Source organism: Artemia sp. Qi Xiang Cuo, chromosome 2 (genome assembly GCF_049724085.1).
Source record: "Artemia sp. Qi Xiang Cuo chromosome 2, ASM4972408v1, whole genome shotgun sequence".
NCBI lineage: Eukaryota > Metazoa > Arthropoda > Branchiopoda > Anostraca > Artemiidae > Artemia > Artemia sp. Qi Xiang Cuo.
Window position 1 is genome coordinate 52273109 of NC_142795.1, and position 13355 is coordinate 52286463.

The window sequence follows — 13355 nt, forward strand, 5'->3', positions numbered from 1 at the left end:
TACAAATTTGTATACTATTTTAATCAAACGGATTTCCTAGCAAACACCATTGATTTCTGATAGAAAATTTGAAGATAGATATTAAAACACTAAAACAAAAAAACTCAGGAAAGAATTAACCTTTAATTAAGCTACAGTATAAAAAAATGAAAAATTTAAAAGTTTAGAAGATAAAGTAAGAAAATCAGTAAGGGTAATCCTCGAACTAGATCATATGAGGATAATGTTTTGGTAATCTAAATTTACTGGGAAGCAATAAACTAATTTATGTGATATAATCATTATCATTTCTTGTTGGTTATAAAAAACTTGTTGAAGATTATGTTTTTTTTTCAGGGTTGATCCAATTATACTTCTATATCTTGAGGAATTTCGCTTTGAAGATATTCCAATTTTTCTCGGAGAAATTGATTAGACTGAAAAAAGCTCACATACCTGCATGACTTTCATCATAAATAAGTTGGTTGCTTCAAACATCTGATGAACTTTGTGTATTTGTGCTGCTACACTGGTAAAATTTTCCTAGAAATGGAGCATATTGAAAAAATTCTATTTAGGTAAATACTCTTGGGACCATCCACCATCACATCTGGGTCTTAGACTTCGTGCTATGAGTCATCCAAAATAAAACTACATTTCTCAAAAAAAAGAAAAAAGTCCTGTGTTTAACCACTATCTATTACTGTCAATCCTACTGTATCAAATTTCTAACTGTTCTTGAAATATCGAAGATATTTTTTTATCCCCTGGATAAGCATAGTTTCTTACAATTTTCTTTAACATCCCCCTTAAAATTCCCTGATTTTGAACGTAATGCTCATAACTATTTGTGAGATATTGAAGATTAGTTCTTCTGATAGGTTAGATGCATTACCGTATGCCATTTTGAGTAGCAGAATGTAATTAAACTATCCTGATTTAGTCCAATAGTTCTAGTTGCAGTAATAGAAGTAGCAGTAATAATAATAATAATAATATATTTGAAGCCTCTAAACATATAAAATGTAACAAGAGGAGCACAGAAGAAAAAGAACGAAACAAAATAAAAGAAACAAAAAGGAAACTTCTTACCGGGGACACACACACGTGTCAGCACAGATAAACAAACATAAGAATTACAAAATTAGAATGACTCATATCAATGAAATACAGTTGAGTGGAAAATCGACCACTGATTCGCACCTAACTCTGAATTTGGCAACTAGATTATCTATTTTCTCGCAAATTTCAAAGACTCCATAACGTCTTGATATGTATTATGGGTCCAAATCGAAATACGAAGAAGATATTTACAAAATCTGAAAAACAGCGAACGAATTTGTTTCCGTTCAGAAACGGTGAAAAACTTCCAAACAAGGATTAAAAAGAAAACATGAAGAGCAAAAACGCGTTATAAAGACGACCGAGTGTTTCCTTATCAAATTGACCCTTCACCCTGGAGAGAAGTCCATAGGACTTTCTCAGCTTCTCCGTCAATGCCTTAATAACGAGTGGTCGTGTTGCTCAAACTGATGTTCCGTATGGAAGTCCAAGATATTTAAGAGACGTGGAAGCAGAAATAGTAGAAGGGCCAACCTGGATCTTGGAGTCAGGAGGATGGCGACAACCAAAAACAAGAAATTTGGTTTTTGTGGAAGCAACTGATAATTCAATATTAAGAAGACTGTCATAAAGGTTATCCACAGTGATCTATAGCATCTGCACATCGTCTGATAGAAGGATAATATCATCCACGTACGCAAGATGACTTGCATCGATAGACGGCTCAATGAGAAAAGGTGGTATCCTACGAATGGCAGAACAGATTGCATTGTTGAAGATTACATGACTTAATATTTGCAAATTACAGTCACAAATGTAGTAGTAGTAGTAGCAGTACTAATAGTGGCAATCAGCAATAGTAGCAGTCATAAGTAGTAGCATTTTTTCAAAAATTTTCGTAAGTAGTTGGAGTCACATTTGGAGTGACAAGTAGTCATAGTAGCCGTTGTGAGTAGTCACTGTAACAAGTAGTTGTAGTCCCAGTAGCAAGTAGTCGTAGTCAAAATTATGAGTGGTCGCAAGTAGTCGTAGTTGCGGTCGTAAGTGGTCAAAATCACAGTTACAATAAGATTAGTAGCAGCATTTGTGGCCCTGAAAATTTTAAGTCTATTCTCTTCAGTTCAGTCAATGCTCTCAGTCGGATAACATCTTATGGCATGAGCCAGTTAAACAATTTCAAGTAAACAATACACCTGTGTGACGCAATTAATTTATTATTGACTATCTTCTTAGCTAGAACTTACTAATTTGTGAGATGGGAAAAGGAAAGAAAAGACAAATTGACTTGGAATCTACTTGCGACTTAACGGATTCTATAACCATACATGAATCAAAAGTCTTGCAGCTAGTGTACAACATATTTTATTAAATTTTAAAATTATTCAAGATGACGTGAGAGGTTCAAGGAGTGAAATAACAGAAATTAGATTTGAAATAAGTAGTGTACCTCCCAGGACCCTAAAATTTGAAAGCTCAAGTCAAGCTCACGACGATGCTGTCTCAAAGCTAAAAGAGGAGTTTAAAGACATATCACCAAGTTATTCTGTTGAAAATTCTGTACTCGGGACACTTTCAAACTAAGCATTCATTTTAAAAATGCTGAAGGACGAAATAATATTATTGTATGGAGCTTAAAGTGTTCGTCAAAAGAAGAGAGTCTTGATAAATTTAGTTTCCTATTGCTGAAATTCCATGTTCGATGTGAAATTCAGATCACGGAATAAAACGATTAATTTACCAAGCTCAGACTTAACAATATAAATGACAGTTACATAGGATTTCCCATTACATTACAATTCGCCCTTGAGATTTCGTATATAACGGACATGCGTTGTTATTAAACATTCAGAAAATTCCAAGACACAATGGATAGAGCATTGGAATATATTGATGAGTTAGAAGCCTTAGCTACAGCGATTAACAATGTGAGTTCTGTTTAGTAAATTTTCATAGTTTATTTTCAAATAAATTTATTTTACATAGTAACCCCTCCAGTAAATTCAAATTCAGGTACCCCCCCCCACACAATATAAACTCCACTATATATTGTTTATACTCGCTAGAAAGCGTAAAATATGCTCTTTTTTACCACGTAAACCTAACCTCCCCCCTCCACACCCCCACCACTGTTTATGACTTTAATTATTCAATTGGAAATAACTCTGTTTTTGATAAATTTATTCTTTCTGTAAGCCTATCTAAAAGTGACAGTCAACATCTGTCAACCCTTAGCTATTAATATACAGTTTCCATTTAAGCCACCGCTAACTTGACATAAACATTCCCGCAAAGATTTAATAGCTGATAATTACTGTCACCCCACAATTGTACATCCGGCCTCATAATCCTTATGAATTCGGATAGCAAAAGCTTCCGCTGAAAAAAAAGATTGTTTTTCCCATCAAATTAAAAACAGTTTCACGCAGAAAGAGATGGATGTTTATTAAGCTTGTTGGTTCACAACCTGTATGGAAGAGTGAAACGAGTTATTTCCCAAAATAATTGCTAACAATTTTTTTAGGACATTATGTAAAAAGGGGGAAGGGGCAATGCCTCAATTCTAACACCATCATTGCAAAATGAAAACAAAGTATTTCTTCGCGTGAAAAGTAAGAGGCCGGGATTTCTAAGAAAAAGAATACATAACTTTATTATCCGTAAATTGAATAGCATTTACGTCTAAGATCGTAAATTTTAAGCCTATAAGCTGTTGGGTTAACAATCTTTTTATCTATTTTAAAACCTATAGACTGGAACATTTAAAAAAAAAAATTCGAAATGGTAAAAATAGAAACATTGATTTCTATCCTAAGGCCACAAACTAGTGATTGTCAAGTTTTATTTTTCTCACAAGTTGTGCAATAAAAACGTATGATTTCCATGCGTAGTATATTTCTCATAAAATTTTTCTTTTTGCTTTCCTTTTTTGGCTTAGGGGAGGGGGCTTCTTTACGATAAATGCTTTCTAGACAAAATTATGGTTAGGGGGTTGGGGGGTTGGGGGGGGGGTACTAATTTTCCTTCTGTAAAAAAGGGAAAAATTATTTCAATACTAAATTTTTTCTCTTCTTTATAAGGCAAATTATGAAGAATGTGCACCCCCTCCACCTGAAAAGAGAGCAAGGGGTAATAATAAAACCCCTGCGAAGGCGACAGTTGTGCAGTATGGTCACTGGCCGAGGCCTTCCAGACAAGTGTTGCCTGCCCAAGTCCCACCCACGCAGGCTCCAATGCAGCCTGGTAGAAAATTAAAGAGCAAGTGGATGGCTGCTCATAACGTCACTGCTGCACAAGATTGTGAGGTTAACCCCTATCAAGCATTTCCGGGCCCTCCACAACCAATGCAAGGCGAGAATGATGTGGCCCCTACAGCCCTCAACATGCAAGCTGCAAATCTAAATGTAAGTTTCTATATTTTAATTTCCGCTAAAGATTTTTTCTCCCAAAGGAAATATAACGCTCTCCTTTTGAACTGTTTAATTATTGAATCATGTCAAGTGCATGCATTCCGCCTGATAAATTCTCGTGAATTAGGTTAGTGAAGCCAAAAAAAGGCACTATATTCTGGTCATAATTTCCAATATTAAGTAGCAAAATCTATTGCGATATTGTTTGTCAAGTAGAAACTGCTTTATTAACGAATGGTTCATCTTGCCTCTAAAGATATCGTAAAAACAACTTTCTATCAGAATGAGTTGTGTATCATGACAGGAGATGGCCTGAAAGGGATAGGCTATCCATTTCAAACCAAGTAAAGAACCCGCTTTTTTTTCCAAAGCAGATAAAGAGTATTAATATGAAATTTTTGGAGGTTGGTGGAACAAAATCAAAACCTTCTATTTCATCTTTTAGATTGTATTAAGTTGGAATTTTCATAATATATATATAGAGTAGGGAACTAAATGCTACTGCTAAGCACTCTTTCAAATAATATTCCAATTTTTAAAAATACGAATGATGTAGACACTTTGAAAATAAGCTATTTTTTTTTTATAGATTACATTGGCTCCTAATGCTCTGACCCCCTCACCAGCTGAAGAAAGCAGTACTGAACCCATCGAAGAGGCAATGGAATTTCATGCAATTTACAACAATGAATTGTGAATGTCAACGAATTATATTGTATTATTAATGCACTCGAAATACTGTTTGATAGTCTAGATCTGTTAGCTGAATTTTTTAATGTTGATAATAGCGCAGTTGAGCAGGGGGACTTACCGTTGCTAAGTCCAAACACCTTACAGATTTTAGAGGATTTTACCCGGGAATTAACAGGGAACCCTCCCCCCACTGATAACATACTTCCACTTCAAACAACTGAAGTCGCTTCCCATACCCCTATTATTGAACACTGGGGGGGAGGGGGTGGTGAAAATAATAGAAACGCGGAGGGGGGGAGGAGGAGTGGGGTAATATCCAATTTACACCATTCCCTGAGTTTCAACTCTCAATTACAATTTTAAATACGATAATTGTTTAAACTGCAACCTTTGGAGATCCCTTTAATTCACTTTTGGGTGGTAATTTAGTGTTTGACCCAGTAGAAATTGTTCATGAATATGTAGATAGAATTCGTGCACTGTCAGAAAATCAAATTCAGTTGTGGGGAGGAGGAAGGGATTCAATTAAGGTTTTTATTGTTTTAAAGGTGTTTTATTTAAATGAGGGAAAAAGTGAGGCTTACCATCACTATGTACACACCGAGATGCGACGGGTCTATCCAAATTTAGAGAATTTTGAGGGTGTTTTTTCCGAGTGGATAGGTCATATTATTACACATCTCGAGAATTATAACGAAAATGGGAGCGGGTCTGTAGTTCTTTATGTTGAAAATTTAAGCGTTAACATCTGTAAATTTAAGAAAGATTTTATTTTAAGAGGGGGGCCTGGGGAGGGGCCAATTGTTTTAAAATATAATCACGATCTAGAAGGATGTAAAGGTGTCCAGCGGATCTGTTTTGAAACAGATAAAAAATGTTTCAAGTACGGTTTCCTCATATCAGAATTCGAGCCTCTACGAAATGACGCTACCAAGACGAATTCAGATCACTGGGCTATGCATGGGAAGGAGGGGTCCAATTTTCCCATTGTAGATTTATTTCTTTAGAGGAAAAATACCCAGTAACGCTCAGGTCTATTGATATTTTTGAAAGGGTCAATGCCCATTTAAATATCGGCGTTACTGTGGTTCAGTATGAAGCCGAATTTGAGGATGGGGTTCGTTCTAAAAAGAAGGGGGCGGTGTTCCCAGTAAGAGGTCCGTCGATTGAATTAGTGAAGTACTGGGTTTGGCTGTTTTACACACCACCTAGTGACCTAACCAATTCAATTGGCCATTTTAACCCAATTACAGACATCAATAGAGTTCTGGGGGAGGGTAAGAAGCAGGGGACACATTTCTACTGTCTAATATACCTATCTCGATTTTGGACTGAATTAAAGCTACAAAATCATATGAGACACTGTATACGGCATGGCTACTAGACAGTGGAAACAGTTTAAGGTGATAGGGCCATTTTACGCTTTAAAAATTTCCAAAACACCCTCCTGCAGAGCAATAAAATCTTGTTGGATTATGAAGCAAAGCTAGTGGAAGTGAACGATCCTCGATTTCCAAACTGAATCAAAGAACATCAAGCTATTGCAGTTTCCTACGCCCACGCGCAAAGAGACAGTTCTAACACTAAGCAGTTGTTAGTAATAGTTGAAACGTTGGATGAGGGAAAGTGTATGGTCAAGGCACTGACTAAATTAATTGGCACCGCTAATGGCGCTATTTCTTGTCTGAGAAATACCCATTACCCTATGGTGTTGTCTGCAGAGGATCGTCTCGCGATTAAAAATCAAAAAATATGCACAGGGAGGGAGGGGGGGGGTAGATAGTTCATGGGTAAATAATTCATTTACCTATAACATCATACCCAAATCGACCGAGAAGTTTGTGCTTCTCGAGCTGAAGTAGCAGGTAGTAAATAACGGGCATACGTGCTGGAATAAAATCAGGTTTTTAGATTCTTTTAGTTTTTTCCCCATGGCATTGAGTCAATTGATTCAAGTGCAGAAAAGCGACAATTTTGATAGTTTTCCTTTGCTTAAACAGCACTTTCCAGACAGTGAAATGTATGACCTATTGACCTGTAAAGGTGTATATGCATACGAATATTACTGATCTGGCGCTCGTTTAAGTGAGGTAAAGCTACCTCCAATTGAAGCTTTCTATAATTCACTCACCAACAGTGAATGCACAGCCGAGGAATATGAATTTGCCAAGAAGGTGTGGTCTAAGGGGATTTGTAAAAATGGGTGGGATTATTGTAGACTGTACTTGGCCAGTGATGTTTTAACTCTGTTAGATATTGTCTGCAAGAACACAGACCAAATCTATTCAGAGTTTGGACTAGATATAGGCTATTATTTTTCCACACCACATTTGGTGATGGACTTGATTTTAAAAATTAGTAGGGAGGAAATTGGCTTAATAACTGATGTGGATCAACACCTTTTTGTATAAATATCATTGAGGGGTGGGTATGTTTTTCATGGGGATCGCGTCTTGACAACCGATCCAAGCGGACAAAACAGCACCGGTGCAAAGTCAAATGCAGTGTTCTTGGACATGAACTCATGGTACCCCTCGGCAATATCTCACTACTCTTTGCCGTGTTGGAACTATAAATGGCTTGAGAATCCTTGTGAGTTCCCTGACATTAACACCGACGAGGACAATGGGCCACAAGGATGGTTCTTTGAAATTGACGGTCACATTCCATTGGCGCTTCATGATTCAGTCAGAGAAGATGTGTTCCCCATTGCCTAAATCCCCCAATAAATCCCCGGTTTTTACCTTTAACAGCAGAGAATCTGTATCCCCATAGTAAACTAGAACCTCCCCCTCACGTGGCCATTGCACCTTGCACACATTGTAAAAAAACGACAACGAGCTTTTTGGAAATTTCAAGTACTTAAATACCTCCTGCTATATTCTTGTTCAGTACCACATTTCTCTTTTTCCTGTGTAGAAGGACCATGCCAGCCTCTATGCTCGTGAACATTGTAACATTGGGGTCGGCAATAATTCGTGCACACTCTGGAGGGTCAGTCGCGACGTCACAACGAGATCTGTTGCGTACCCTTTCACACATTTTGCCAAACGCTGAACATAGAATGAGTTTGTACATTTCCTTCTCTACTTTGCTGTTTGCCGGAGAGTATTTTTCAACAAGGATTCCGATAAATGTCTTTAAGTAGGGTTTTTTACTGAATAACAGAACTCTATGAACTTTAGCTAACTGGTAACTATTATTCACCATCCAGTGCAAAAGCACATGATGAACAACGATATTCTCCTTAGGGTCCAGATCTGCAATCAGTTTTTGCTTAGAGGGGGTCCAGTGCATCTCCGTATCCTCAACCAATGATCGATTGTAGGTACTCAGTGAGTCCCTGGTCACTGGTCAATCGATACAGGGAAAAACAAAATCTCTGACTGAATCATGAAGCGCCAATGGAATATGCCCGTCAATTTCGAAGAACCATCCTTGTGGCCCATTATTCTTGAGGATGGGAATGTTAGGAAACTAACAAAGAATCTCAAGCCGTTGATAGGTCCCATACGGCAAAGAGTAGTGAGAAATTACTTAGGGGTAAGATAAGTTCATGTCTGAGAATACTGCATTTGGCTTTACACAAGTGTTGTTTTGTCCGCTTGGATCGGTTGTCAAGACGCTATCCCCATGAAAAAAATACCCACCCCTCATTGATCTTACTACAAAAAGGTGTTGATCCACATCAGTTATTAAGCCTATATCCTCCCTACTAATTTTTAAAATCAAGTCCATCACCAAATGTGGTGTGGAAAAATAATAGCCTATATTTAGTCCAAACTCTGAATATATTTGGTCTGTGTTCTTGCAGACAATATCTAACAGAGTTAAAACGTCACTGGCCAAGTACAGTCTACAATAACCCCACCCATTTTTACAATTCCCCTTAGACCACACCTTCTTGGCAAATTCATATTCCTCGGATGTGGATTCACTGTTGGTGAGTGAATCATAGAAAGCTTCAATTGGAGGTAGTTTCACCTCGCTTAAGCGAGCGCCAGAACAGTAATAGTCGTATGCATATACAGCTTTACAGGTCAATAGGTCATACATCTCACTGTCTGGAAAATGCTGTTTAAGCAAAGGAAAACTATCAAAATTTTCGCTTTTCTGCACTTGAATCAATTGACTCAATGCCTTGGAAAAAAACTAAAAGAATCTAAAAACCTGATTTTATTCCAGCACGTATTCCCACTATTTACTACCTGCCATTTCAGCTCGAGAAGCACCAACTTCTCGGCCGATTTGGGAATGATGTTATAGGTAAATGAATTATTTACCCATGGACTATCTACCCCCCTCCCTCCCTCCCTGTGCATACGTGCCAGTGTCGGTAAAATAAATTTTAAATCATAATATGAATTATGAATAAAAACTGGAATAAAAAACTGCTGGTTAACGTTTAAGTTACACGATTAATGCGCTACCCCTCTAAAATTACTACCCCCAGAGGATATTTCCTGTCCCCAGGTATTGTGGTCTCTGAATTTCCCCTTACCCCCTCTTTTCCCTTTCCCCTTATCTCCATCCTTAAAAACCTCCGGACGATCGAAACATATTTTTTTAATTTTAATAGCAATACGATCATCCGCCGACCGTACCCATGGGTAATGGGTAATTCTCAAGCGAGAAATAGTACCATTAATGCCGCCAATTAACTTGTTAAATGCCTTGGTCACAAAATCACCCTTATCCGATGTTTCAAATATTTCTAACAGCAGCATAGTTTTGGAACTTTCTCTTTGTGCGTGAGAGTAGGAGGCTGCAATAGCAGGATGTTTTTTGATTTGATTTGGAAATCGAAAGTCGTTCACATCCAGCAGCTTCGCTTTACAATCCAACACGATTTTATTGCTCTGGAGGAGGGTGTTTTGAAAATTTTAAAACGTAAAATGGCCCTATCCCCTGAAACCGTTTCCACTGACTGTTAGCCATGTCGTCTCCAATTCTTCATATGATTTTGCAACTTTAATTCTGTCCAAAATCGAGACAGGCATGTCGGACATTAGAAACGTGTCCCCCTAGTCTTACCGTCTCCCAGAACTCTACTAATGTCTGTTATTGAGTTAAAATGGCCTATTGAATTGGTTAGGTCACTAGGTGGTGTGTACAACAGCCATACCCAGTGTTTCACCAATTCAATCGACGGACCCCTTATTGGGAACAGCACCCCCTTCTTTTTAGAACAAATCCCATTTTCAAATTCAGTTTCATACTGAACCACAGTAACGCTAATATTTAAATGGGCATTGGCCCTTTCAAAAATATCAATAGACCTGAGCGTTACTGGGTATTTTCCCTCTAAACAAGAAAAATCTACAATGGGAAAATCGGACCCCTCCTTCCCATGTACAGCCCAGTGATCTAAATTCGTCTTGGTAGCGTCATTTCGTAGAGGCTAAAATGCTGTTATGTGGAAAGCGTACTTGAAACATTTTTGACCTGTTTCAAAACCGATCCGCTGGACACCTTTACATCCTTCTAGATCGTGATTATATTTTAAAACAATTGACCCCGCCCCATGCCCCCCTCTTAAAATAAAATCTTTCTTAAATTTAAAAATATTTACGCTTAAATTTTCAACATAAGGAACTTCAGACCCGCTCCCATTTTCGTTATAATTCTCGAGATGCGTAATAATTTGGCCTATCCACTCGGAAAAAACACCCTCAAAATTCTCTAAATATGGATAGACCAGTCGCATCTCGGTATGTACATAATGATGGTAAACCTCACTTTTTCCCCCATTTAAATAGAACACCTTTAAAACAATTGAAACCTTAATTGAATCCCTACCCCCTCCCCACAACTGAATTTGGTTCTCTAAAAGTGCATGAGTACTATCTACATATTCATGAACAATTTCTACAGGGTCAAACACAAAATTACCACACAAAAGTGAATTAAAGGGATCTCCAAAAGTTGCAGTGTAGACAACTATAGTATTTAAAATTGTATTTGAGAGTTGAAACTCTGGGAATGGTGTAAATTGGATATTACCCCCCTCCTCCTCCTCCCCCTCCTCCTCTAGTATATTATAATCACCACCCCTTCCCCCATATTATTCAATAATAGGGCTATGGGAAGCCACTTCAGTTGCTTGAAGTGGAAGCATGTTATCAGTGGGGGGAGGGTTCCCTGTTAATTCCCGGGTAAAATCCTCTAAAATTTGTAAGGTGTTTGGACTTAGCAACGGTAAGTCCCCCTGCTCAACTGTGCTATTATCAACATTAAAATAATCAGCTAGAAAATCATTAGTATTAAATGGTATTTCAAGTGAATTAACGATACCATACAATTCGTTGATAGTTGGTGATTCATTGTCGTAAATTGCATTAAATTCCATTGCCCCTTCAATGAGTTCAGTACTTCTTTCTTCAGTTGGTGAGGGGGTCAGAGCATATGGAACCAATGTAATCTAAAAAAATAATAGCTTATTTTCAAAGTGTCTACATCATTCCTATTTTTAAAAATTGGATTATTATTTGAAAGCGCGCTTAGCAGTAGCATTTAGTTCCATACTCTATATATATAGTCTGAAAGTTCCAACTTAATACAATCTAAAAGATGACATAGAAGGTTTTGATTTTGTTCAACCAACCTCCAAAAAATAATTCATATTAATACTCTTTATCTGCTTTGGAAAAAAAACCAGGGTCTTTACTTGGTTTGAAATTGATAGCCTATCCCTTTAAGGCCATCTCCTGTCATGATACACAACTCATTCTGATAGAAAGTTGTTTTTACGATATCTGTAGAGGCAAGATGAACCATTCGTTAATAAAGCAGTTTTTACTTGAGAAACAATATCGCAATAGATTTTGCTACTTACTATTGGAAATTATGACCGGAATATAGTGCCTTTTTTTCTTTTTTTTTGGCTTCACTAACCTAATTCACAAGAGTTTAGCAGGCGGAATGCATGCACTTGACATGATTCAATAATTAAACAGTTCAAAAGGAGAGCGTTATATTTCCTTTGGGAGAAAAAATCTTAAGCGGGAATTAAAATATAAAAACTTACATTTAGATTTGCAGCTTGCATGTTGAGGGCTGTAGGGGCCACATTCTTGCCTTGCATTGGTCGTGACGGGCCTGGCAACGCTTGATAGGGTGCGACCTGACAATCTTGTGCAGCAGTGACGTTATGAGCAGCCGTCCACTTGCTCTTTAATTTTCTACCAGGCTGAATTGGAGCTTGCGTGGGTGGGACTTGGGCAGGCAACACTTGTCTGAAGGGCCTCACCCAGCGAGCATACTGCACAACTGTCGCCTTCGCAGGGAAATATTATTACCCCTTGCTCTCTTTTCAGGTGGAGGGGGTGCACATTCTTCATAATTTGCCTTAAAAAGAAGAGAAAAAATTTAGTATTGAAATAATTTTTACCTTTTTTACCGAAGGAAAATTAGTACCCCCCCCCCAACCCCCTAACCATAATTTTGTCTAGAAAGCATTTATCGCAAAGAAGTCCCCTCCCCTAAGTCCAAAAAGGAAAGCAAAAAGTAAAATTTACGAGAAATATACTATGCATGGAAATCATACGTTTTTATTGCACAACTTGTGAGAAAAATAAAACTTGACAATCACTAGTTTGTAGCCTTAGGATAGAAATCAATGTTTCTTTTTTTACCATTTAGAATTTTTTTTTTAATGTTCCAGTCTATAGGTTTTAAAATAGATAAAATGATTGTTAACCCAGCAGCTTATATGCCTAAAATTTACGATCTTAGACGTAAATGGTATGCAATTTACGCATAATAAAGTTATGTATTCTTTTTCTTAGAAATCCCGGCTCCTTATTTTTCACGCGAAGAAACAATTTTGTTCACTTTAAAATGAAGGTGTTAGAATTGAGGCATTGCCCCTCCCCCCTTTTTACATAATGTCCAAAAAAATATTGTTAGCAATTATTTTGGGAAATAACTCGTTTCACTCTTCCATATAGGTTGTGAACCCACAAGCTCAATAAACAGCAATCTCTTTCTGCGTGAAACTGTTTTTAATTTGATGGGAAAAACAATCCTTTTTTTCAGCGGAAGCTTTTGCTACTCGAATTCATAAGGATTATGAGGCCGGATGTACAATTGTGGGGTGACAGTAATTATCAGCTATTAAATCTTTGCGGGAATGCTTATGTCAAGTTAGCGGCGGCTTAAATGGAAACTGTATATTAATAGCTAAGGGTTGACAGAAGTTGACTGTCACTTTTA

At 37.4% G+C, this 13355-nt stretch overlaps 1 protein-coding gene across 1 annotated transcript in view; it reads right to left on the reverse strand.

The window, feature by feature from the left end:
• Window positions 1–221: 221 nt before the first annotated feature.
• LOC148955359 (cholecystokinin receptor type A-like) overlaps window positions 222–13355 on the reverse strand; it is a 199913-nt gene continuing 186779 nt past the window's right edge. Inside the window, exon 7 of the mRNA XM_089101766.1 lies at window positions 222–522. Coding sequence (XP_088957892.1) covers window positions 470–522 — 53 coding nt within the window. The 3' untranslated portion in view covers window positions 222–469. The remainder of the gene's footprint in view (window positions 523–13355) is intronic.